General features: G+C 42.0%; 2 protein-coding genes across 4 annotated transcripts in view; one reads left to right on the forward strand and one right to left on the reverse strand.

Annotated features, from left to right (window-relative positions):
• The window catches only part of lrfn1 (leucine rich repeat and fibronectin type III domain containing 1), a 112,455-nt gene extending 92,011 nt beyond the window's left edge, over positions 1-20,444 (forward strand). For all 3 annotated transcript variants that reach the window (XM_035155421.2, XM_047339707.1, XM_035155422.2), the window contains 2 exons: positions 14,572-15,967; positions 18,525-20,444. In XM_035155421.2, the coding sequence (XP_035011312.1) occupies positions 14,592-15,967; positions 18,525-19,425 (2,277 nt within the window). In that variant the 5' untranslated portion in view covers positions 14,572-14,591 and the 3' untranslated portion in view covers positions 19,426-20,444. The remainder of the gene's footprint in view (positions 1-14,571; positions 15,968-18,524) is intronic.
• A 3,391-nt stretch (positions 20,445-23,835) lies between these two features.
• nkapd1 (NKAP domain containing 1) lies at positions 23,836-27,683 on the reverse strand. The gene is made up of 6 exons (XM_035155316.2): positions 27,126-27,683; positions 26,941-27,039; positions 25,617-25,705; positions 25,306-25,461; positions 25,161-25,214; positions 23,836-24,804 (listed from the first exon to the last, which is right to left on the reverse strand). Exons 2-6 carry the CDS (start codon positions 27,007-27,009, stop codon positions 24,363-24,365), a joined length of 810 nt encoding a protein of 269 aa, XP_035011207.1. The 5' UTR covers positions 27,010-27,039; positions 27,126-27,683; the 3' UTR covers positions 23,836-24,362.
• Positions 27,684-27,790: the final 107 nt, after the last annotated feature.

Genomic DNA, 27,790 nt, shown 5'->3' on the forward strand with positions numbered 1-27,790 from the left:
TAATGCAAATAAAAAAGGGTGTTTATTTAAAGTGATATTTTTAAATATATACCATAGCTCAGGGGTAAGGGCTTTACCTCCTGCTGTGCAGGGAAACATGCAGAAGCGCACCTACTGTGCTTCCCTTCCCTCTACTTCATCTCACTACATGTGAACGTCTGAGCATCCTTCCTCAAGTCTCATGATATAAAGTGGCCATCTGTGCATTGGTCTTAACAAGGCCGTGACAGGAGCCCCCTTCCCTTCATATCATTTACCAAACACAGAGCATGGGAGGAGGCTGCATGATAGTGGTAGACGAGGAGCTGGTTATGAGCCACAGCTCATCCATTGTCTAGCGTGCTGGAGAAAGAGTGGGAGCCCCTAAAGAGGCCTGGCAGAGTCCCTGCTTCCATCTGCCCGCATGCCTCACCATGGAGCCCAGCTCGCACCACTTGAGATTATACTCACGTCCAAGCTGTTACTGTAATTTGCACTGGCTCATAGTCAGAGAAGAGTGAGGAGTAGGAGGAGCTGCACATGAGGCTGGGATGTAATAAGTGGTCCTGGCAACACAATGAGCTTGCCTGGGTCTAATGGACAAGCGACATGGGCAGAGCTATATTAAAGTGCAATAATGTCAGTGAGCCGGTTCCCCAGCTGTCCAAGATTATGGTCTGTGTTAGTGTCTGGACTATATTATAGAAAGGTAGTGTTTGAATCGTGTGTGCTTTATAGCTGCATTATTCTCAGGCCTTTCCCCATAACTGTCAGTTACAATACATGAAATAAAATCAAATATTCGCCGTTCCAAAAAACCATGCTATTTGTTTGGTATTACACTCATTAGCCAGGGATCTATTCATTTCTTTGAATCCATTTCATGAATGACTGCTCACCTGGAGGAAACCTACGCAAACACTGAGAAAATAAACAAAGTCTACAGAAATGGGCCGGGACTGAGGATGAAACCAAAAGACATAAACACATGAGCTCCAGCGCTGCCCTCTCTTTTTCAGATCAAACATCAAACCTGGGAACTGATTCTAAAATCTCTAAGAATGTATTGAAATGCAAAGCAGCAGTTTTATTTACAAACAATTTTCTGCACTGAACAGACGTCTGCAGTGAATATGGCCGCCGCCGCCGCCGCTGCAGCAGCCGTTTTGGGAGAAGCTGAAAATGTGGAAACTGCTTGATCTGGGATTCTGAGTTAAATTCACATTTTACATATTGAAATGGAAAAAACAAACAAAAAAAGCTTTTTCAACTCAATCCCACAGAATTTTCTCTGGTGTCATTTTTCAGGCATTATTTTTTTTCCCTGACTTGATTGCATTTGGCCAGTAATTTGGTTCAGCGCCGAATTCATCAAATTTACTAATTAACTATGTCCGGAAACTAAATAAGCACAATGGACCCATGGTCTTCTTCTTCCTTCTGTCCATTAACACTGGCCAGTATGATTCTTCATAGTTTAAATCGATTTGCCAAGTTTGACAGACATCAAACAACTTAACACTGACTTTCCATAGTTAAGTAAAGGTTTTACGGTTTATTCATAGGATAGAATTCAGTTGTATTAACTTTGTGCACAGCGCAGCTCCGAAAATTACAGATAATAAGTATATGACTGATAAGACAGAGCTAAATGTGTCTTTCTCAAATAACAGGCCTGACAGGTTTGTGATTAGAGACTCGCAAAGTGCGGCATGAGCTTATCTGCAGTCGTTCTAAACATTTCATTGATATAATTACTAATTATACAGATATGTCATGGTTTAAAGCCATTGACCTCATTTCTCTAAACAACTGTGACTGGAGGTAGAAATGGCAAATAAAGATCTAATTCACCAGGGGAATCATTCATATCAGTGCTTTTTAAACACGACTTCTATTTAAACACAGCAGGTTAAACGTGTCCACTTTGAGATATAAAATGGAGGCTCGGGTCTTTCATTTTTATTTTCCTAACATGATGAGATATTTAATGATGAATAGTTATCATGGTTATACAGACCTATTTGTTTGATTAAGCCGCAAACTTTACAAAAAGGTTGAGTAAACTTTGAAGTCCCCCTCCAGTGAGTGTTTTATGGTCACATGTCCCCCTTGTATCTTTAATGATGAATTCTATATTTAATGTGAAATAAGCTGTCAGAGCCATGGTTGAGTATTTCCACGTTAACACTGCAGTAAACAAATGGCGCTGTGAACAGATTAGGGCAGCCGGGGTTTGTGATGTCACAAACCCACGACACCAATCCGAAGGCTCCTCAGCTGCAGGCGAGCTGTGAGGGTGTGGAGACGGGGAACAGGGGCGTGGCTATAGTAGCATACTCATGTGCTCTCAGTGATTTTAAAATCTCTATGCTTTGATTTATGTAATGTATTAAATGTAGTTATTATCACACAGCTTTAACTTGAATGCAGTTCAAACAAGTCTGGATTGCAGACTATAGTCCAAGTGGGCCGCAGACCCTCCAGGGGCCACAACCCCAACAGACCATGTGTGTGGTAGTTACTTCGATTATTATCTTTTGACTTTTTGATACTTTGATAATTTGATAATTAGTGGGATAAAAACCTCAAAAGTGTAGTAAAAACTGGAACGTAAAGCGGCTCCTAACATATCACAAGGCCCTACTGCAGATGGTACTGTGCTTTCATGTGGGATTTAATCAAATCATCCTAAACTATCGGAACCACAGAAAACTCTGAGGCTGGTCAGTCTTCTGTTTTCTTCCATCTCACAGGCAGGGGTCCTGTGGGATGGACGTTTTCTGGGAGCTGGTGAAAGGCGGCCTCAGGCAGCAGCTGATGTCTTAGGCAGAAGAGTTTAATGTAGACTTGATGCATCAAGGAGACCAGAAGGTGAAAGAATATATCAACGTTAACAGAGTGACATGTCTGAAGATGTCTCACACAGCACTCCAATTTAACCCCCTCCTCCCCACCCTGCATCACCCTTTACAACAACACGTCAATGAAAGGTTGGAATTGCTGTCACTCTTCTATTGCCACTCTCAGACATCACCTACGGGGTAAAATCTGGAGAATTGGCTCCTGACTTTACCCGCGGTTTGCCTTTCACACATGCACAACACAGCGGGAGGTTCTCAGCACAGACGAGTTCACAACAGCTTCAAATCCTCTGCATTATTCAGGTGAGAGGTGGCGCAGCTGGGTGCAGCAGACAGAGGCAGGAAGTGACGGATTTACTCCGCTGCCGAGAAAACGTGATGATGTTTACAGCACCCCGACATCGTCATCGGCTCTTACCACCACAAACTCTCTTGACATCTCAGACGTGGTCTTCTACGTGTATGACGCCACTTATTTCCCCCTGAGTAATTTGTTTCCTTTCTGTTTTCTTCATCTTGCGTTTGTCCCGAATAAGAAGTGTCATCATTAAATGAGACATGCTTTGTCCTCCTAATGGTGCTGCACAGATGTGATGTGTGAGGATGGTCAAAAATTCCTTCACAGCCTGTAGGGGCCCGCAGTGGGTTGTCCTCACACTCCAGTTAAGGATTATATTTAAAAAATACATGAGAAATGACAACATGACACCACATCACCCACTACTAAAGTAAAACAAGATCCAGATGATACAGACAACATTTGGTTTGTTTTGTTTTTTCAGTCGCCACAGAAAACAAATAAAGGAACTTGGTAAAAACCGCGACTGTAGATAAATCCACACCTTAATGTGTATTTGCTGCTCCACTGCCACTGGGAATGCATTTCCATTGCGAGGTGCTTTTTTTTTGACCCAGAGACCAGATTAGTGCGGCTCAGACAACCTGTAGTGCATATATGAATATAATACCTGACAAAAGTTCTGCCTTAACCGTCTTTTTGCAGGCTTTCCTGCGAAGTGTGTCAAATTGAAGTCGTGTGGGTCCATTATTCCAGTGAATCGCACACAGTCGTCGCTGCCTCATCCCGCGGTTGTTACACTCTCTTGTAAGCATTACAGCCTTGAGTGAATTTGGACCGGTGTCTTCTATATCAATTAGAGCTGTACAAAGTTTTCATTATTTCTACGGCAGATTTATTTATGTGGAGACCGTAAAGGTGATAAATCTCAATTGATTTTGTTAATTAAATGATACTTTAGTCACAAAGGAGAAGGTGCACATTGGATATGTACTTTGTATTTGACTTACAAAATGATGAATGGGGTCATGTATACATTCAGTAGGTTATATGCTATGTTTAACAACACTTAAAGGGCCAGTGTTGTCTCTCAGGTAGTGAAATTATACCACCCAACCCTTTCAAGATCCCAAACTTGATTGTCCAATAATTCAGGCATCAGTGGGAATTTGTCTTTTACTGGTGAATGGCACACAACACAGACAGTAAGACATAATACATAACCTGGAACAACATTTCAGGAAAATACAAAATACCGCATAGTATTTAAAATAAAGTAAAAAGTCCGATCATCTCTTTTTAACTTTCTGAAACCGACGACACCCACGTCACTCTCTCTCTTCTACCTTTATCTCTCTGGACACAACCATTTCCTACTTTTCATGCGAACAATCAAATGCAACACAATAAATGTCTTATAGCAGCGACTGTCTGGAAATGTAGGCCACGTCTCCCTCCTCTCTATGACAACAGGCTCTTCACTCCGCCTTCAAGTGCAGCCGTTCATAACAACTATAAACGGGTTTGACATCACATGGTATGAACTAGTTGTGCTTGAGTACAAAATAACCTTTAAGGAGTATATACTGTAGCCATGCTTGGAACAGCATAGCTTTAAGCTTAAATGCTAATGTCACCCAATCAGTAAAATAACAAAATCCCATTCTCAATTCATCCTGTAAAACTCTGAGATTTATGTTGCTGAATGGGAGAAGAAATATTGACCTGCTGGTAGCTCTAGATTTAATGTCAGGGAATCACCAGAGACATTAAGATTCATGCTCTGGATGGATTCCCATGAAGTTGCACAGACAATTCAGTAAAACCCCAAAATGTCAACTTGACGGTGGCACCAGAGGAGGAGAAGCAGGACTAAAGTCATTACCATGCATCCCCTGGGGATCCTGAATGCCTGCAGAACATTCCAGGCCAATCCCTCCAAGTAGCTGTTGAGATATTTAAGGGTTTAGAGAGTGCGTTTATATTTGTTTTTAGAAAATCTAAATTTGCCTTGTTTTGTTATAGTTGATTTAAATGAATTAATAGTTTGTAATTTGATTATATTAGTTTAAAGTCTCCATTGTTTGTCTCAGATATGGTTCCTTTCCATAAGCCGGTCAGTAATCCATCTCCAGTGGTTTTAAGTTCAGCCATTTGATACATATGCTCTCCACAGTGGATCTGCTCTTCACAAGAGTCCGCTGTGGCAGTGCGGCACATAACAGGAATACATAATACCTTCCAAGGGTACATCCAGAGTGGGATCAATGCTGTATTGGAGCCCAGGGAGGGGGATTTGAAACGTGAAAGTGTGGATTCTTTAGCATAACTGTAACACAAAGTGGCACCACAAGGCACCGATTCAGGAATCTATTCAGCTCGTCCTCACGGAGCAAGGACGGCCAGGAGCTGCAATGCCAAGGAAACAGAGGACAAGAATAAAATAAAAGAAGTCAGTGGATAAAATGATATGCCTATGGAGGACAAACAAGCATGAGGGAATAACAGAAGTGTCACCACATGGGAACACATAGACAAGACAGTCGTGCAGCCACAGTGTTTATAATGACCAGTTCCTGTCACTGACCCTTGCTGGATTTCAAAAATATCTAAGACTAGGAATAGAAATCATCATAAGCTGAGTGTCATTGAGAATCACTGTCCGACCTAATACTGTTTGCTCAAGCACCTCCTGCTTTTATCGCAGCTTGTTTAGCCGTGTGTGTGTGTGTGTGTGTGTGTGTGTGTGTGTGTGTGTGTGTGTGTGTGTGTGTGTGTGTGTGTGTGTGTGTGTGTGTGTGTGTGTGTGTGTGTGTGTGTGTGTGTGTGTGTGTGTGTGTGTGTTTTCTTCTTTTTTTGACGAATATGCCAACTGTACTTCAGCAGTCTCTTGGAAGGTGTCAGAGAAACAGCTACACGGAGAAAAGAGTAACAGCCCCACCGTGTATTGTCGAGGTATTTGTTGATGTCAGGACATGCTGCCTTCTAGAAGAACTAATTTAGGCTGAGCCCTGAGTTATCTCTATTGTCACTTATAAGCACACATATGTTGGTATATTGTACCACATTAGCAGGCTATAATAGTAGAAAGTGTATTTTAATTACCTCTGGCTATGAGGTTATGTTTCCAGCCCTGAGGTCGGATCCAGGACATTTTGTTCACTTTCTTTAACATCGCATTTTTCTCCATTTTAAAAAGGGGAATGTCATTTATGAGTGCTGTAACTTTGGTGCACATTCAAATAAAAGATCTGGATCGAGTGAATTTAAATGTGGTTTCATTAGGGAACTGGCCTTGGCGGAGGTATGCGTTCTTCTAAGTGCCCTTCTAGTTTTATACCATTGTGTACTTCCTCTACTCCACCACATTTCAAGGTGAAATATTTTCCTTCAACTTTTCTACATTTATTTGGCATCTGCAGTTAAAGTTTATTATGCAAATGGAAATATTTAAGGTTAAGAAAGAGCATATAAAATACTATGCATGTTTTTACAGTATATAAATGCCTGTTACTACATCCATAATAATCTAATAGTGTAATATATAGTACAGTTATACTGACAGAGACCATTTTGAAGGCATTGCAGGTACTTTTACTTTTAAACTTTTATATTACATTTTGAATGTATCATTTGTCTCATTTATTATTTGTTTTTAATTCAGTCACTGTTGCCTGTTGTGTATTTATCTTGCTATTAGATATTATTGCCTATTTGTTGCTTCAGTTACCGTTAACAAATTACTTCAGTTGTTTGGTTTTTGAACTGGTTCATATTGTCTATGCTGAATAAGCTAGTGAACACCTTCATTTCCTATCTCTCTATCTATCCAGCACCTTTTGCCAAAAGACTGAACTGATTGTTGCTCATTTATTTTCTTCTCTATTGAGGTGAAACTAGTGGGTTTTTGGTATTTTGCCCTGACAAAGAAATCATTCGATCAATAAAAAGTCAGAAAATTGTGAAGCATTTTCATAAAAAGTGGATAAAACCGAGTCTCTCTTAATTTCTTGTTTTGTGTAAAACCCCAAAATGCTGGAGCAGCAATGATAAGATATACAAAATATGTGGTAAAGTAACACTGACAGAGCCCATTTTGACTTTTGTAGAATTGTATAATTCATTTTATTTTTTTTATTCAGTCACTATTGCCTGTTATTATTAGTTGTTTGCCGGCTTGCAATTAGATGTTATTGCCTCTTGGTTGCTCGTAACAACTGGTGTTAGAACTGGTTCGTATCGTCTGTGCTGAATAAGTAAGTGAATGCCCTAAACTCCCCTTCTTCTATAATTTATCTAACACTAATTTCACTGTAGTAAAATGTTGAATCCGTGACGGAGTATTCTAAAATGTGGTTTTGGCTAATTTAATAGTCAAAGATACTTTAATACCTGATGTCATTAAAGATGAAGCAGCTGCAGAGTCCTCCATCCAGAGTGAACATCAAACCGGCCCAGAATCCTCTCTGAACGTGAAGCTCTGCAAAAGCCTGTCACTGCACATCTGAAACAGACAAGTGGCCGTTGTAAATCAGAGGCCGGTGCGTTCGGCTCTTTATTCTATTAATCATGACGGCTAACAGATGCTGGCAGAGGGTGTTTTTTTTATTTATTTTTTGGCACAGTTACGGAGGCAATTTGTGGATAAAATGGATTGACTGGAACAACAGCATATCAAATAATTCCATTATGCATCATATGGCCCTTGTGATGGAGTCTGTTACACCGAATACGTCAGTGAAGGGATGTGCAGTAATCAGGAGTCTGTGCAGAAATGTGAGACTTTAAAAGAAACAATCACTTCACATGGAAAGGCGCTGCTGTGTCATTCATGTGAATCACAATCATTTCCACTGTAATTATGTGTGCGTTCTGACGGGAGCTTTACATTACATTATTATATTTATATTAGTGAAGATTGTCTGGTGTGGACAATATCTTTAAAATATGATGTAGATAATGTATCTATTATCTATGATTAACTATTAATCTATTATTTAATATTTCAGGGTTTTCTTGGTCATCTATGATAGTAAATTTGATTTATGTTCTGGGACATTATAATCAGGTAATAGTTGATAATTATTATTAATATGATTATTTTTCACTATATTTAGTCATTTTATAAACGGAGCAATTAATTAATAATAAAAAGTAAATGGCAGATTAACTAGAGCCCTACAATCAGGTAGATTTGTACACAAGTACTTAACTGGTGCATATTAACTACAGGTATTTTTGTGTGAATAATTGTAAATTTTAGCAGATAATATCCAAGGGTGTACTTATGGAAAAGCAGAAAAAGACATTTGCAGATCCTGCATAATTATCATTAGTTTTAATTACAGCAGCTATTTAGGCTTGATTGTATCTGTAAGATGAGTTATTTAAAAAGGGAGCTGGTAAAGAATAAATGTTCAATCGACAAGTGACGTGCACGACTGTACTAACACAGTGCCAGTGTAATCCTAACGCTCTCAGTCTTGTTTAGACTCTTACAATTAAAGTTTATGGAGCTGTAATAGTTTGTGCTTCTCATTTCTTCTTCATTGAAAGTTTTAAATGGGATGTAATTGAGAAGACAGTCTTTGCATGCAGACATAATTATAATATGCAAATGCTCCCCCTGTTTACGACGATACCCCCCACCCCTCTTGATGATATGCAACCAGAGATCCCCCAGGGCTGCGGAGCCTCCGTATAGGCGTCCGCTGGTGGAGACTGAGCTGACTCCGATGAACTGTGCCTGTCAATAATTATGCCTGCATCTTGACAAGAGTCACACAAGGGCAGCTCGCAGTTCATCTCCGGCACCGTCTAATTGGCATTTTACGGCTTCCTTGACAATGTCATGTCCAGAAAATATTCCTACAGCACACCTGCCCTGGGCAGATGTTTTTGTTTATATTGTTTGTATTTTGCTACAAACTATTTTCAATGTCACATTCAAAATATGCATGAGCCTCAACTCCTGTAATTGTGATCATGGGCTTCCACTAAGCATTATTTTCATTATTTTCCCAAAATCGCTAGATTGCTTCAAAATATTATTAAACAGTAGAACATTTTCATTATTTCCCAGAATTTAATTTAACTGTGTAAAACAAAGAAAACCAGAAAACACATTTAGCTGCTGAAACTGTCATGTTTCTCTTTTTGTCTGTCATTTCAATTTCGATTTCTAGCAGTAGACCTTTGTTATTCCCACCCTCCCATTCCTGTCATTGCGTTTCACCAAAAAATACAGAAATAATTAACTGAGTAAGAAACCGCTTTGCAAATTTTCTGATTTGAGAAGGTGAAACTAGTGAATTTGAGGCATTTTCGCAATAAAAAGTCAGAACATTGTGAATAATGTTCAGGGCAAGTGCATAAAATCTGAGCGACATTTTCACGTCTAAAATATTTCAAGGATAGTTTGTCAAAGGGTTGCACGGCTCACGGCTGCGAAGCTGGAATTATAAAGTATCAGTGAATCTATCAGGTTGATACATTTTCTACTGATTGACTCATAGTTTCACCTCTAGTATAATCTCACACAAGGCCAGTGGTGGCTCTAATCAGAAAAAAAGCACAGACTCTTCTGAGTCACGCTGTCCTTGTAACAAGAAGCTATTGTCACCACATTATTGTCCAAACATTACATCAAGTGAAGCCATTTTTCATTCGGAGTGAATAAGCTGCAGGTAATGGCTCATTCCTCTACAGTTTAATGATGCTAGTTAAGACACATACACATTATTCTGAGAGAGGACAATAATTAAGGAGACATTGTTTGAGCTGTGTATTGATTTATTTATAAATTTTTGGTGAAACTCTGATGTGTTGCTCTCCTCGTTTGACATCTCTGTGATTTATGAGATATCCTGAGTTGTCTTCAGTTGTTCACTTTGTAAAAAACATTACTTCTCTCCGGTTATTTAATCATGAGAATATCCTGGAGAATCCACGGGTGCCCTAATTAAAAATGTCCAAGGTTGTTAATGCCGCACTTGCACCGCAGTATCTGGGTGTAACTGAGCAGGTGAGGGGGGAAAAGCAAAACGTTTTTTCATTTAGCTGTTAAAAGGAAAATGTACCTTCTCTGAAGTTGTGGAGATGCGTTATCGTCCCCACAGCTGCTCGCCCTGTTTAATATGTAAACTGGATCCTGTGTGTTGGGAGTGCCGCGGCAGAAAGGTGTTGCACATTCAGATCGGGGATGAGCGTCTATCAGTTTTCATTTGAATCACGCTGCATTATTCAGGGCTCTCTCTAAGTTCGTGTTTAAGTGAGCATCTGATTGTTTAAGGATTTGCACAAGCACCTGCTGCCGTGTACTATTTGAACAGAGCCTTATTGTGAGCATGTGAACCAATAAGAACATCACCGTTATGTGTAAGAACACAGGTATAAAAACACAGTACGTCTCAGCCAAGACACGTGAAGGGCAAATTTATTCTCCTTTTTCTTTGTTTGTTTGTATGTTGCTGAGATGTATAGCTTTCTGTGTTTGTGTGTGGGCGGCTGGGTAATGTTCCCAAGTGTACTGCACATGCCTTGTACTGCAGAATTACGCTTCCATGTAAATATGGAGAGTACATTCTCTTATGTCCTCTAAAAGATAATATATATACTGTTAGGCTGGCACAGTATGTGTCATGGGTATCACTGTATATCTTGGGTGTATGCAAATGTGTGATTTTGCTGTAACTATTTTTCTTTCTAAATACAACACAATGTAAATAGAAGCTTTTCTTAATTAGAAATGCAGGTGTCTATATAATCCCTCTTTGGTTGGCCTTTGTGCTCCTGCATCACTGGGCGCAAAAACAAACCTTGACTCCGGTTCCCCTTGTGCTCCCTCTCCTGTTGTCTACGTATCGATTTGGCAGCCGGCACTAATACTAAGCAATAAAACCGAAATAGAAATGTGAGGTGGAGCTGCCCTTTTCTTTTTAATTTACTTGCCCATTCAGACATCCGTTCACGTCCCTCCTTGCCTCCTCAGCAGCCCATTAAGGTTGACGCTCCGCTTTGAAGGCAGCTCGACATCATCTTAATGAAATTCAAAGGCCCATATTCTACACCAGAGTTGCCGTGGCAACAAAGTTTCCCCCTTCACTCCCTGAGATGCTGAAAGATCAATAAAGTTTTCTCGATGGTGTGGCCTGGACATGCTCTGGCACAGATGGCCCTCTTGAGAAACCATGAGCTGTGTGGCATAGTCACTTTGTGAATACTAATAAAACAACCCAGCAAGGTCAGTATTGTGTTGTAATTTAACAAGGTCGGGTAAAGAAATTAGATCAAATCTGAACCAAAGATCTTGGCACTGTTAAAATTCACCTATTCTCCTGTATAGTAGATCCAAAGGAACCTATTTTTGAGGAAGCATGACCTGCAGTGCAACACACTGTGCTCAGCCTTAAATACAACTTTGACTTAAGTTACTTTAAAACAAAATACCCTACAAAGAATTATCTTTCTATTTTGTAGCTAAAATCCAAAAGACATTTTTGGCTAAAAGATTTTTGGAAATGATGAACTGACGATGAAACAAGTTGCTTATAAACCTTGTTTTCATGGAATAATCAGTAAATAATTGAAGATATTAAAATAATGAACTGTTTTATTTGGTTATTGTATCAATCTATTGTCTTGTCCAGATTCAAGGCCATCATAGCTGCTGGTTTACTCTTTATCCATTTCTACTTTGGCCACAATGATTGTGAAACAGGTATTAAAGGTTCAGTATGTAGAATTTAGTGACATCTAGTGGTGAAGTTGCATGTTGCAGCTGAACCCCTCACCTCACCTCACCCTCCTCTTCCAAACATGAAAGAGAACCTGTGGTAGCCTTCAGTTGCCATAAAAACTCAAAAGGTCTAAGTTTTTCCAGTTTGGACTACTGTAAAAAACATGGCGGCCTCCGTAGAGAGGACCCCCATTTTTATATAAAGGGTTTATTCTAGGGCAATTAATATATACAATTTGTACAATCGGGTGATCATACACTTGTGAAAACATCATGAGGATTATTTTATATTCCATTTCTGCCAATAGATTCCTTTCACCTAAATCTATACACACTGGATCTTTAAGTTACATTCAGAGTGGAATAATAAAGAGAATCTTAACTTTAACTCGTTGAACACTGCAGAAACCCTGTTGTAATTTTTACTTTCTTAATAAAGGAAATTTGGAGGATTAAGCACGCTGTGCTGCCAACATTAAAGGAGTGTTGTTAAATAAATAAATTAACTCTCTCTGGGGGTTTGGAAATTTCCTCACTCGGTGTACCACCTAGTGTGTGTCTTTGTACGAGTAAATGGTTTAACCTCACTATAAATGACTGAACACAGACAATAACTATGTGTGCGTGTTGTATCTTTATCTTGTTTGTATGTTCTTTGTTGAATAAATTGCACGGCACAAGTCCTTTATTTATTTTTTCTGATTTCAAACAGTTAAGGTGGTTCTGCCTCAGAAACGGAGGTTAAAGCCGAGCCTGCCGAGTCACAACAAAGAGGGAGGGGAATGAAAACACAAACCCAGCAAAGGTTGAAATTTGCGAATGGTCGTGGGAAATGTAGAATAAAGTGGAAGTAATTCTGTCACTGTCGATTAAATCTCTGACAAACTATCCCACTGGTTTGAACTCGTGTTTCAAGCTGTTCTACTTCCTTCAGAAAATGACATCATACAATCCCGAGATTTTTAATGAGCGCCCTGATTGGACAGCAGCATCTATCGCTAACGAGGGGCCCTGTGGTCTGTCAGACAGTGGCCTGTGTGTGTGTGTGTGTGTGTGTGTGTGTGTGTGTGTGTGTGTGTGTGTGTGTGTGTGTGTGTGTGTGTGTGTGTGTGTGTGTGTGTGTGTGTGTGTGGAGAGAACGAGTGAAAAAGAGGAAATAAACCACTGAGAATTTCCTTTGCTGGCTGGCGAATGCAACACGGGTTGTAAAACGACAGCAGTGCACTGACCATTTCTCACTATCTTGAACATGCATAACAACAGCATCAGGCCAAGTGTATTAGGTTTAAGAAGTGTGAAAACAGTCTCTGTGCACAGCGTACAAATATACGTTCAAGTCTGAGGAGGGAGGAGGAGAGCTTGGTTTACACTTTTCTATGAAATTGGACACGTGACATTGGAAATATTCTGTAAATTAAATAGAGTTTCATTAAGGGGATATTGGTACTCTGAGCATTAGATGCTTTTCCATTGGGCACCATGGGGGACGGAGTCGGTGTCATTAAGGATGTCAGCACCCCCCCCAGTGTGGTGGAACATAGATTGAAAGGCTCATATTAGTCATGACAAATTGGACGGTGCATCCGAATTGCTGAAAAACAGACGACTATTATCTATTTGTGTTTGAAATCCACGGCCAGCTTTTCTCGAGTGCATTTGAAATCATTTCGGGTGACCTCTGGAAAAACAGACATTGCTGTTGATTGAAACATTGGATCTGGCGGGTATGAGAACTGTCGCCCTGTGGGATTGGATGAGGTGATAGGCTGCAGCTCTACCCGTATGCCCTTGTCTAAACCTAGAGAAGAGAAGTCAGCTGTCATCTCTTTAATTTGTCAGCGTTAACAGGTACTCTCATCAACAGTGAAGCTCAAGGCGTTACCAATGAAGATGAATGCCAAGGAGAGCATCAGCACATCACTGCTGCTGCTCCACTGGGGTCTTTGATGGTTATTACAGCCAAGGATCACTTTTTACTCCTGTCACCACAGGCGTGTTCTCCTCTAGACTGAAATCAATACGTCTAAAGGGGAATCAGAGCATCAGAACATCCTCCAAACCCCAGAATCATCCAATAATGCCTCCATCGGATGGGCTGGCAAAAACAAGCCCCATCTCCGGTGTTTTCACCTTTACTTTTTATTGCTGTGATTTACATGACAGGTTTCTGTCTAATTTTGCAGTACGTCTCAGAAGCATCGGGTGAACAGAGAGAATGAAAAGGTCATAAAAATCCTTGACCGCTGCTGACAAGTGCCCTTTTCTTAATCCTCTGCCCTGATGTGGGAACTCAGAGCAGGGAAAACACACAGGTCTTGTAATGTGATGGAAATGCACACGCGTTGCATGGAAACCTAATATGGGAAAACTGTTGTGTTATCATTCACGAAATTATATGGTTCAGTAGTGATGCAGCCTGGTGGCACAAAAAAATGTTCTGTTATTCCCATTAAAAGGCTACAGAGACATGAGCTCCTGACGGTGTTGGCGCAGCCTTTCATCATCCCAGGTGCCATTATTTCAGAAAAGCTCCATTTCATTTTGTGATTGATACCTTGCTGGCAGCCTCAGCAATCTTGGTCAGACTCGTGGTTTTTGCAGCAGGCTCTCATAAAGGCCATGATGCTATTTATTAATTCAAAGCTCTCCGGGTTTTTTTTGACTCAGTGTCTCTCTGTCTGTCTCACGCACAGGACCTGGACACCGATCAACGATGGAGCGGCTGCTTCTGTGCGTGCTGCTGTGTGCAGCTCTGTCGAAGGGTTACAGCTGCCCCGGCCGCTGCATCTGCCAGCACCTCTCCCCTACTCTGACTCTGCTCTGTGCTAAGACCGGCCTGCTGTTTGTGCCCCCCACCATCGACCGCAAGACCGTCGAGCTGCGGCTCACGGACAACTTCATCACCGTCATCCGCAGGAAAGACTTCTTCAACATGACTAGTTTGGTCCACCTCACCCTGTCGCGCAACACCATCAGCCAGATCACCCCCCACGCCTTTCTGGGCCTGCGATCCCTGCGGGCGCTCCACATGGATGGGAACCGCCTCAGTGCGATAAAGAGCGACCACTTCAAGGGCCTCATCAACCTGAGGCACCTCATCCTCGGAAACAACCAGATCCACCAAGTGGCCCCCACTGCCTTCGACGAGTTTGTTGCGACCGTAGAGGACTTGGATCTTTCCAACAACAACCTGCGCACCCTTCCCTGGGAAGCCATAGCCAGAATGACCAACATTAACACGCTCACACTGGACCACAACCTGATTGATCACATTGGAGCGGGGACTTTTACCCTGCTCACCAAGCTGGTCCGCCTGGACATGACCTCAAACAGGCTGCAGAAGCTGCCACCAGACAGCTTGTTCCAGCACGCGCAGGTACTGTCCGACGCCAAGAGCACCAGCTCGTCCGCCCTGGCTGTGAGCTTCGGTGGGAACCCTCTCCACTGTAACTGTGAGCTGCTGTGGCTCCGCAGGCTGACGAGAGAGGACGATCTGGAGACCTGTGCCTCACCGGATCACCTCATGGACAAATACTTCTGGTCCATCCAAGAGGAGGAGTTTATCTGTGAGCCCCCGCTGATCACCAAACATCTCAGCACCAAGCCCTATGTGATGGAGGGGCAGGGTGTGACGCTGAAATGTAAAGCCGTGGGTGATCCAGACCCAGATATTCACTGGCGGTCACCGGACGGCAAGCTGGTGCATAATAATTCCCGTACCATCCTGTATGATAATGGCACCCTTGATATTCTCATCACTACGCTGAAGGACAGTGGAGCATTTAATTGTGTGGCGTCCAATGCTGCGGGCATCGCCACAGCTGCTGTTGAGATCAACATGATCCCCTTACCCTTGTTTGTGAACAACACGGGCCACATGCGCGAGGACCCCGGCCTCTCAGACATCACCACCTCCTCCAAATCTGGCAACGACACCAAGGGCTACGACAAGCAGGACAGGAGGGTGATGGTCGCCGAGCTGACCTCCTCCTCCGCTGTAATCCGCTGGCCTTCTGAGCGCCACATCCCCGGCATCAGGATGTACCAGATTCAGTACAACAGCTCGGCAGATGATACTTTGGTGTACAGGTAAGCCATGGAGGAGTGGGTGGGTGGAGGGAGGGAGAGGAGGGTGGTAAAATAGGGACACGAGGAAAGGTGAGACATCTGGAGCTACCATCTGCTGAGTGACACGAGGCTCCATTAAGACAGACTGACGGATCCCAAAGATGCAAAATGATTAAGTATGTCCAAAAATAAGTAGAACCCCCCACAGTGTACAGTAAAGAATATTTTTCCATATATTGAAATACAACTGAATTTATTGATGTATACACAGAATATACAGTTTAATCAAGATATTTACAGATAGTAGTAAACAAGTTTCACTCAGCTATTTAAGTGTATTGTGTGAATAAATACTGGAGCCAAACATTAGGACTAAAGGGTCGTGTCAGCATCATTAAAACATGATATGACAATAAACAATAACACCAGGACAACTATTTCACTGCGTGTTTCTATTTATATCATTAGCAAGTGTCTGCATTAATTGGTTTCAACACAGAGTGTGATTAGATGTGGTTGTCTAATGATGGGCCTGGCTCCAGTGGTAGTATTCAGATCACTGACTAACAGCAAGTAAAAGGAGCAGGACCAAGCTATAATAAAAACTTGTGATAAGTACCTGCATTTACACTTTTTTTTTACTTTAATAAAAGTACTATTAGCATTATAATGAGTCCATTAGCTCAGCGGTTTTCAAACTAGCGGTCGTTCTCTTTTTAAAGGGTCACAAGATAAATGTGATGGGTGGTGAGAAGATAATTGGGAGAGGAAGGAAGAGCAAATACAGTTTTACTACTCTAATCTGGGTATTATTTAAAAAATTATAATATTGGGCAACTTTTATCTCTTTGTGCATTGAAATATAAATGAAAATGAAACCATATTTGATGCTGATAACAACCTAAAGATACTGTTTCTGAAATGTGATGAGGGACAACACAACATTGCAAGTATAGCTGAAAGTAGCACTGGTTTGATTTGTAACTGCATTATCATGTGTTTTTCATGTAACATAACTAGAAACCACAGCTATCAGAGCTCGTGGATTATTGCCTCCGCCAAGGCTTCTGTTTGTTATTTAGCAGCATCACTCAGAAACGATTTCCATGTCATTTTTGTGGACGAGTGGTGCATGACCCATGGAAGAACGATCGGATCCGACATAGGGCGTTAGCCTTGGTGGAGGTGTGCGCTCTCTGAAGTGCCCTTCTAGTTTCCCTCTGAAATGTAGTGAATCACAAGTTTCAGAAAACAGGAAAACAAAACTGTGCTTTACTACAGTGCTTGAATAAATGTACTTAAACAGTTTCCATCATGGTTTTAATATCAGCAACTAAATGTTATTAAAATGTCAAATTTAGAAGTTCTTGGTTTGCAGCATGGCTCCTGACAGTGTTAGATAAGCACTGGATCATTCGTACTCTGTATTTACGTGTAAATGTTTTAAAGTTGGAGTCAAGGTGGGGCTATTTTCTGCTACTTATGGGTAGTATATATATGTATATATATATTAGATGCTTTTCACATGTTTTGTGAGTAGAGTATAAAATGAAAAATGTACTGACTGTACCGATGGTTGGTTGCAACAAGGTATATATAAATAAGTTTGTTGTAGTAAGTTGCAATATACCATATTAGTTGAGATGCCATGTGAAATATACAACGTGTGTCCATTGAGAAAATGAAAGACTGAATCACGCTTAGTTACAATGAAAAGCTGAGTCATACTTTATAATTAGCACCCTGTTTTTAAAACGACTTTTGGCAAAATGTATTAGATTATGTCTTAAATATAATAATTAATTAAGTGTGTTTCTTAAGCAGTATGTGACGCACTTAAAGCGAATCTAGTGTTTGAGGATTTATGTATTTGTGAAGCGAGTTAATTATAGTGGTCGACTCACTTCCTTTTTTTTTTATGTTTTATTAGATATAATGAGTTGCTCTCCTGTATAATTTTCTCATCCAGTTTAGGCACGGAGCTGAGTGTTGTTTTGTCTTTAGGTGGTACATTATTACCTACAAATGATAACCATCAAAGTCTCCCTTTAGGGAAAAGGAACAAGCTTCTAATTATATTAACGCCAGTGTTGACCTGAAGACAATGCCTCTCTCCTTCCTATTTAGAGTCGCGTAATCTCGCGCTTGCCGACAAAATGTGACCTTAGGTATTCACACATCCAGTCTGCCTTCACGTCATGCATCACTTGTCCTGCAGCTGCCAGCTGCTGTGGCATATTCTTTAGACACTTCTGCCTTGTTTATCACCTTGACGTTTACCTTTCACTGTCATTTTATACACAAGCCCAATAGAGCCACTTCTCGTCGCTATTTTATAATGTAACATACTCCCTCATAAGTCAGCTTTAATGGAGCGTGGTGCTTTTTATGCTTGTCTCCCGGAATGAGTGATATTTAATGCCAGGGCTGCAATGGCCCTGTTGTCTTTCTGTTGTGTGGAACGGACACCTTTGTGTGATTTAATACACCTTATGCAAATCAGGCTATGTGGGCGTTGTAATAGCGATGATTAATCCTCTGTGTCTTCACCACCGCTCTATGTTTCTTTCCTCTGCAGAATGATCCCATCCACCAACAAGAACTTCTTAATCAACGATCTGGCCGCCGGACGGGAGTATGACCTTTGTGTGCTGGCGGTTTATGACGACGGCATCACATCATTAACAGCCACACGTGTGGTTGGCTGCGTGCAGTTCCACACAGCCAGTGAGGTCAGCCAGTGCCGCTTCATGCACAGCCAGTTCCTCGGAGGCACCATGATCATCATTATCGGTGGTATAATTGTTGCTTCAGTGCTGGTGTTCATCATCATCCTGATGATCCGTTACAAGGCCTACAGCAGCCCGGAGGACAGCAAGACCAAGGTCAGCTCCAGCATGCACTCCCAGACCAATGGCAGCCAGCAGCGGCTCCAGCGCTCCGTCTCCAAGCAGCCGTCTGATGAGGGCCAGCGTGAGGCCCAGGTGCACAAAGAGTGCATGGCGCTGGTGCTGAGGGTGGACAATGAGAAGAAGGAGGATCCAGCCGCCACTACTGCCATCCTGGAGGTGGAGCTGCCTCCACTGACTGTAGACAAGCTGAAGAGAAGAACCAGCCTGGACGCACAGCGCTCTGGTCCCCCGTCTGAGGACACGCAGACAGACAGTAGCCTGACAGGCTCCACCATGTCCCTGTGTCTCATTGGTCCCAGCGCCGGCACCAAGGAGGCTCCCAGGCTCAAGGACAAGAAAAGTGCCCTGGCTAACATGGGTTTGCTTCCCAACGAGCTGGCACGAACTAGGCATAGGTTCTCTTTTGACGGTGGGGATTACTCCATATTTCAGAGTCATAGTTACCCACGCAGAGCGAGGACGAGGTGGCACAAGTCCACCAACCAGCTCGACATGGAGTCGTCTCCGCTCGCCAACCGGAGAGTTACGTTCAGCAGCACTGAGTGGATGCTCGAGAGCACAGTCTGAGGAAACCAGTGTAGCTGAAGCGCGGCTCGGCCACACACGTGTAAAAACACAAATATAAACCTACATGCCATATGATGCACTCTTTTCCTGCACACAGCGAACGATAAACACAAGCACATTTACTTACACGTGAAAACTTTCTGTGAGTTGCTGGAGAAGAACAGTCTCCCCTCATCCTGCCTCCCCATCATACTCCCAGAGAGGTTTGTCGGCCATGTCCTTTCTTTATGCAGCAGTGCCTTATTCTAAAAGATGTACGAATGGAGGACGCTGCTCACTGTAGTCATAAACCTTTCCTCTCTTATCATTGCCTCCCACCGTGATAATGTGGGCGCGTTACTTTGGATTTATAATTTTCTCCTTTTTCTGTGACATGCCAAGGGGGTGTTGCGTTTGGATGTATGTAACTGTTTAATTGTTTAAAAACAGAAAAAGAAAAAAAAACTCATCATAACTGTAAAGTGAACAGCCAGGTATCCTGTTATGTCAATCATGTTTTGGGTTCTTTCAAAAGACAAACAAAAAAAAAAACTTTTGCACAGAAGACACGAGATACAAGGACAAGTATCAACCACCAGTCTATACAATAATAATAATAATAATAATGAAAAAAGAAGAAGAGAATTTTACACATGCCAGTTTCTAACGTTAGCGCAGAGAGGACGGACCTGGAAAGCTGCCATGGATTCCTCTCCGGCTGTGGGACTATATGATGTTTAATAGGTATTGTTCCAGATGTGACTGTATATTAATCGGTACTGTATCTGGCTGGTCTAGATAAAAAGACAACAAACAAAAAAGACATATATAAGTATATTAAAAACATTGGTGTATGTGTACTAACTATGTAAGTAAGTAAGTCATATGTCACATGACTTTTTACAAAGCATTTGGGTGTTGGCTGCAAGTTTTTACATTAAAAACCTGTGTCATCACACCTCGCCCTATTTAGTATGTCAAAGTTTGGACCATTTATCCCCTCGCGAAGGGTATTAAATTTTTTGTGTGGGTTAACTGTATAAGTGGTGTTTCCTTCTTGTGCTTCAGGGCCAGCGGTATTTGTGTCCACTGCAGGAAGGGACGCACCGGTTGAGATGATAAATATTTGATTTGCCCGGTTACTATTTATAAGGCCTCGCTGAAAGCCGCACCGTGGCCGCGGAGCAGAGCTGGGGCGTGGAGCGACCAGGGACATGATAACTGGAGGATGAGATGCTGAATTCAAATGCAGCCAGCTGTTCTTTACAAGGGTGTATCATCGGGTGCTTACCACTAGGGGGACACAACAGACAGCATTATGCCTCATAAGAGGAGTTTTCATGACAAATCCATTTTTAAACACTTAATATGTCCTATTATCTGCGCACAACTGTAGTATAGTGTGTTATAAACCATTTTAATTGTATTTACACTGCATATAAATGCCAAACGTGGGAGAGGATTGATAAGCGTGACAGTGGGAGCAGATACAATCAGGTTGGAGGAGGGATATTTGTTTGCTGCTCTAGAAGCCGCCCTCTCCTCCTGATTACAGCTACTTAGAACAGGCTGAGATCAAAGAACAGCGGCGTGGACTTCACAGAGATAAGTCACACTGGCGCTTTTTCAATCCTCTCGACTCTGCGATTTGCATCCTCAGTGGCAGAGAGGATTGAGTCGAAGAACGGGGTCATCGCTCTTTTTCTTTTTTCAACCATCTCCCGTTCACCAGGTTCCAGCCCAAATCTGTTCTACTTTTTTTCCAGCAGGGAGAAGACTTCACTTTAGGGTGTAAACTCTCGGCTGTGTCCCTTCATCCATCTCCTAATTAAATGCTGATGCTTTCTGCTCTGGAAATGCGCTGCTGACCATTTCTCACAGCGGGAGAGGTACTTCTGCCTGCTCCTATCCGTAACCATTATTCAACACAAAATCTGCTTAGGTAGGAGGAGGCTGAGACATCACCCAGGCTACGGAATTGGCCCAGACAGCCGAACTAGTGAACACTGGGGATGGAGCAAAGTTTGTTGTGTCTCATCAGCAGTTCTGAGTAACTGCAAAAAAAAATGTGCCTTGACTAGGTGTATGTTGGGGTTATTTCCACGAAAGATCCCATTATATGTTTAACTCGCAGTTATACCGTGTGTGTTTGAAAACTTCAACGTGAACCTGGTTTTAATATGTATAAAATTTAAAGTCTGATTCACAATATCATCAATTTCTCTCATTCCTCAGTGTGCTGACCCGGCAAGTTTTCTTCTACGGTTTATTTATGTTATACTTCACATATAAAATACTACTTAATTTCTGGAATCTGTTTTCTCATCGGCAAATATCTAATCGAGACATTATACAGTTTCTGTGGAGAGAGCTGAAACTGAAGAACAAAATTAGATTTGTTACAATTCGGAAGTTCGAATTTGATAAATTGTAGAAGCAGATTATTTCCTAACACTGCTGTTATTCTCTCTGTTTGAGGAGCCTGGTGTAACAGATATTAGCAAAACATGAAGTCGCACATACATATCCATACATACATTGTTTGCACATATTAGTCACCTAGTTCTCCTAGGTCTGCAGCCATGCTATAGTGGTTTAATGAGGCCGTAACATACATGTGCAGAATGATAATGTGAATATGCTCAAACTGGCCAATGCTGTTACTGATGTTGAGCAGAAAATATTTACTAGGTAATGTTTATAAGTTTATTTCATCAGCACTAAACACAAAGGACCAAAGTTATCAAAAGGGGGGAGGGAGAATGAATGTTAATGGAAATCCATTCTCTACAAATGTCTGAACATATTTTTTGTTTCTATCCACATTAGCAGCACCACAGTGATGCCATTAGTGTAGCATAATGATGAACTGATAGACTGACATCCAAACACCCAGAGCCACAAATCCTATTTATAAGTTTTTTTCTTAATAGTTATTTTCTGAATAAGTTGTCCTAACTAGAGACGCAGCCATAAAACATGGATTTTCTCTTTTGCCGAATGCTGTTTAATCTTGAGAATCTGTTTTTAAAAACTTCCATCAACACTGATTAGACAAGTTGTTTTTCCTCTTCCAGGATTCGGGCAGTTGGAGCCGAGCTCAACTCGGCCCACACAGCTGCTTAGAAAAAAAACCTTCAGTCTATTGACACAGACTTAGCAAAGTGTTTCAGGCTTTTCCAGTACACACACACACACACACTTTCAATACAGTTTACCAGCACTTACTCAGCATCAGATTATCTAACAAAAAAGAAAACCCAGATGGGACAGGGCTACTGCTTATTACATGATTTACCAAGTGCGACGGGATGAAACCAGAAACCAGCGACGCAGACGATGAGGTTCATTTGTTCAGGGCTGTTTATGGAAATATAGGAATCTTTTTCTCAGGCATTAAATTTCTAGTTTAGCCGTCATAGAGCGCTTCCACATATATTTGTTGACCATGCGTGGCAGCTTGTTAAACTACTCTGTCGTCATTGATCCAGAGCGGCTTCCGTTTAATTCTTCATAAACAACCTGGCTAATTAACAAGTCACCGCACATCAAATCAGATTTTTTTTTTCCTAATGCTATCTCAGATTGTGAATTATTAACTCTGTTATCTGGACTTACACTTCCATCTCATTACATTACACAGAACTAAACCGGCCGGTGGAAGCAGGTTCCCAGAGTTACTCTATAATATGTTCAGGAATCCAATGATAATTTCCTTCCTGTGACACGTGGTAACACATCAAATAATTTGTGTGAAAGGGTTTTTGTCAACTAATCCAATGAAAACATTAATCCAAAGTTAACATTGTGTTGATTTATCTCTTACTTCTGTCAACTTATCTTTGCACAATTTACCCCACGCTGCACAAGTCTCTAAAGCAGGGTAACAAATACATGGGTTTATTTATTTTAAAGAAGTCAATTTCCTTCCGCCACTCTGCTGCAGTGTAGAAAAACATTATTCATTCAGGAGGAAATTGTGCATTAGTCTGGGACTATTTTCAGCTCCGTGTATTAAATGAACACACATTTGGTGTTCGAATGAGAACTAGTGGCAGCAGAGCGGTGGATGTGGGATCAGCTCAAAATAAACGACAGCGTCTATGTTTAGTATAATGACGGTACATGACGGCCAGGGCAACACTGATTCATTGGTGTGGTTTTACTTTAAATGGAATAACAGAAGTTTGAACCTTATGTTTCGCTCTGGAAAAGAAAGTCCTGCCCTAAGGTTATTCATGTTTGTCCTCTGTATGTGGCTGCACCTTCACAGCAAGTGGAAGTTGTTTGATCAATTTATTAAACTAAGATTCGGCTAAAAAGATATTCAGATTTTACTAATAAATCAAGTCGATCAAAACCAATCATTTTTGTACAGTCCCTAATCTATATGATGTTTGTGTGTTGCACAGTTTTAAAATAACAAAACAATTTAAAAAAAGCATATTTGATGTTTATTTTTCACCAGGATAATGCACTTGATAAAAGTATTAAAATTTAAGAAAAAAAAAGAATAAAACAAAATACATATTCTATCATTATTGGCGAGAAACGTTGCACGAATGTACTTCTTTCACTTTTTATATAAAAAAACGACGGTCATTTCAGGACAAAGGCTCTTCACGTGAGACAGACTGAGCGGAGACATGGTGATAAATCAATGAGCCTGCAGCCAGCAGCATTCTTCATCAGGCAGGTGGTGGAAACCCCACCATCTCTCCTCACGCTGCCTGTGCTGTCGTAATGTGCTTCAAGCCACTGCAGCGGTGATGAGATATCGCTACAGCGAACACCCTGGGAGAGGGCTGACAGCACAGGTTGGTTGAAGTCTAACAAAGTACAATACAGAGCGGCCCTGCAGAGAAAAGCCCTCTGTGCAGTTAAGACGAGCAGAAGAATCCGCAGTCGTTTTCCTGCTCATTACTACCTGAGCTGTGTCTGTCCACGTTCTGTGAATCTCAGTCAGCCGAACTATCATCTGAGCTCCCGTCACCTGCTGCTTTCCAGTTTTTCCTTTTCTTTTTTAAATTCAGACCCGACTCGGAGTCTTTGTGGAAGTCCTGTTTTCGCTTTTTGCGACTGTGGGTCCGTCTCTTTCGTTCTCCATCATCACTGCCCCCTGAGCCGCTGTCATCGTCTCTCCCTCTGGTTTTCGCACTTTTCTTGTCTTTGTGTCGACTCTTGGTCCTCTTCCTCCCCTGCTTGTCTTTGTTGCTGCTGCTGTCGCCGCTGCTGTCGCCGCTGCTCGAACACTTGGCTTTCTTTTGACTCGCGTCCTCGTCTTTTTTCTTCTTTTTCTTTTTCGACTTTCGAGAGGATTTCTTGGAGTGTCTCGATAAGCTTCCTTCTGTGTCAGACTTGGACTTTTTCCTTTTGTGGCTTCCAGGCTTCTTTGTAGATCTGATCAGATAAAAAAAAAATTGAATTGAAAGAAAAATAATCGTAGGCAAGAATAGAATTTGCATGCAGCCATTCCCATGTTTATGACCCCAACGTACATTAAACCAGTTTCATGATACAAACTATGGTCGTTAAATGATGTGATTGGTGCATATTTGTTTGTCAGATGTGGACATTATTTACAAATTGGGCTAGTTGCATTATGGGAAATGTCGGATCTACTCACATTTTTTTTAATTTATCTTTTGTGACACCCAACGCTAGTTCCCTGGACCACACCTTTAAAATCAGAGTTTCATTGTGTAGCTCAGTTATAATCTTTGACTTTTTGGGTGCGATGCAGCATTCTTTCTTACCTGTCCCTTTTAAACTCCTCAGGATAAAGCTCCTTGAAGCCACTGTGTCCCCATCTGTGTTGTGATACAAATGAATTAGCTGCAGAAAGTTGTGCAGAATGACTTCAACAGCATTGAAAAAAGAGCATGAGATCATATACTGTACCTGTCAGGATCTTTGGCCTCAAACTCGTACAGTTTGCGTGTCCAGTATCGAGCCTCTCTGTCGTCGTGTTCCGAGACTCGCTCTCTGCTGCGCCTCAGGTCCCCGGTTTGATCTGCCCCTCGTTGATCGGCCCCTCGGTCACAGTGCATTTGGCCCCTAAAAATACAACCGCTGTTAGTAAATAAACAAGCCATCACACGGTAACAGCTCCCTGGAGTGAGAGCTACGTTATGAAAGACGCTCCCAAATGAGCTTTGGTGTCACTTGTGTGCAGGTGGCTCAAATTAAACTGGGACATTCACAGCTCCTACCTCACACACACGGTGTCCGATGATTGTTTGGGGTCGGTTCTTTGGACCTCCCAGCCTCGCATTTTCCACATCTCCGTTTCCTCTTGGATCTGCCGTGGGATGATGTCAGGGAGTACATTAAAAGCTGCCCACACACACACACATACACACACACACTCTGACACACTGACTGCTTTATTTGAACTCACCAAAGGGAAAAGTATTTAAAGGATTCCAATATTTACACAGGTTGTGAATAGAGATGATCTGATACCAGGATCAGAAATGCCTCTAAAACTGTATGAGGTGAGTACACAAGTCTATCTACTGCTCGGATACCAAGACTTTAAAATGTATAAGTTTCACCCAGATAAAACTGAAATCACTTCTCCATCACTCAGTAGTTGAGTTGTACTGCAGATGGCAAGCGCTGCTTTTACAGCAGCGAAGAAAATGTAATTTCTAATAGTTTGGTGTTAGCCGGAGCTTAAATGTCAGCAATACTACGGTTTTCGAGGGCTGACACACACCAAAATGTGTTGTGCATTCCCAGATTTAATTAATCATGTTCTTCTTCAGTAGTGGCTGTCAAACTAGGTAATAAAATCAGTTCTACAACACTCATTCTCTATGTATTTCACAGGGTTTAACCTGAGCCAGGCCGTACAACAATGACAGCAGTCACCACTTCCATAGAGGGTTGGTAGCATAGAGCTGTTAAATACCTTATACAAGTTCCTTCTTGAATACACTGGTATCCAGTCAGTACTTGCTTTAGGCTAATATGTGAGGTCCAGGTATCGTGAAGGAAAAAAATGGTATCAGAACACTTCTAAAAGTGAACATTCAACTTGTAAGTAGGGAAAATACATCTGCAAGTTAGTTTGTGTTCATGCTCAAAGCTGCCAAACATCAGTATCACCGGCTGGACAGAGAACCAGATAGCTTTGAGTGTCGGGGGGGTTTAAATCTGAAGATAACTCCTTTACGCTTTGGGAGATTGTCACGCACCCTTCACTCAATTGTCTGACATTTTCTGCAAAAGGAAAATGAATCAACAGGGTGATTTTGTTTCCCTCCACACAGCCAACACTCAGCTACCACTCACCCTCATGCATCAGCACAAACTACATGACCACAGAGTTGAATCAACACCTCTCCATACAACTCTCAAGGGGACAGGATTCACAGCTAGCTTAGTTTGAGTTAGATGTACCTAATAAACTGAAAATAAGCAGGACCCCTGATGATCAGACCCCTGGAAACGGATGTTGCCACCAGCTGAGTGTCTCCCTCCCAGTTCCCGTTGTTACCACTTGTCTCACACATGTTGGATGTATCTCACCTTGTTGTGAGCGTCCGTGTGACGGATCACGTTCCTCAGCAGCGTCTTCCCCAGCGGCTGATAGGACATGGTGTCTCCGGGCAGGACCCTCGTGTGAGTCTGGACGAACACAACCCGGAAATGTAAACAAAGAGGGCAGAAACACCAGCTTCTACTCACACGGTGGCCGGAAAACGAGCACTCACCTGTTAGCCTAGCTAGCTAGCCAGCCAACACTGCTGGGTATTCAGCTTGAAGGACGAAGTAGAATTAAACTGTGTACTTCTGACAGTGTCTCCCCGCGACACGACACCAGTACTACCAGTACACGTTCACCAGTCCGTGAGTGTGTACACTGTGTTCCAGGACGTGTCGTTTTCAAGAGGAAACACACACACACACTCAGCTCAGAGAGTTTCCGGTGTCGTGCCTCAAAGTGATCGTCTGCCAGCACCTCATCTCCGTCCACGGGAGCGCGCGAGCCGCCTGTGAAAGTTGTGTCTCCTCCACGTTAATGTTCGTCCACAGCCGCTGTTATCAAACTGTTACGAGCTGCTGATACACACAAGTTCGTCTCCGCGGGGACAACGAACGTGTTTGTGAAATATTTTTTAAACACAACTGACGCGCAATTCGGTTTGTTTGAAGATCAATCAATTAGTGTACATTGTATCAATGTGACCGTCCGAGATCAAAGACATAGACAGAGGGTTAGGTAGATGTACTATGAAAAGAAGTGAATGTCTTCTTCTTCTTTGATCGGTTTATTGGCGGGTGGCAACCAACAGCAAGGCTCACTACCGCCACCTACTGTGTGTTTCAGATTTCTGTTTCAGGCACCTTGTTGCCAACTACCAATAACCCGAACAAA

This window comes from Hippoglossus stenolepis, chromosome 4 (assembly GCF_022539355.2).
Source record: "Hippoglossus stenolepis isolate QCI-W04-F060 chromosome 4, HSTE1.2, whole genome shotgun sequence".
Lineage (NCBI taxonomy): Eukaryota > Metazoa > Chordata > Actinopteri > Pleuronectiformes > Pleuronectidae > Hippoglossus > Hippoglossus stenolepis.

Excerpts from the sequence above, each read along its gene's own strand:
- nkapd1 (XM_035155316.2), bottom strand. The coding sequence starts at position 27,009 with ATGTCCTATCAGCCGCTGGGGAAGACGCTGCTGAGGAACGTGATCCGT. Across the intron at positions 25,462-25,616 it reads TCGGACACCGTGTGTGTGAG|GGGCCAAATGCACTGTGACC; the intron begins GTAGGAGCTGTG and ends TTGTATTTTTAG. Across the intron at positions 24,805-25,160 it reads GAGGAGTTTAAAAGGGACAG|ATCTACAAAGAAGCCTGGAA; the intron begins GTAAGAAAGAAT and ends TTATCTGATCAG.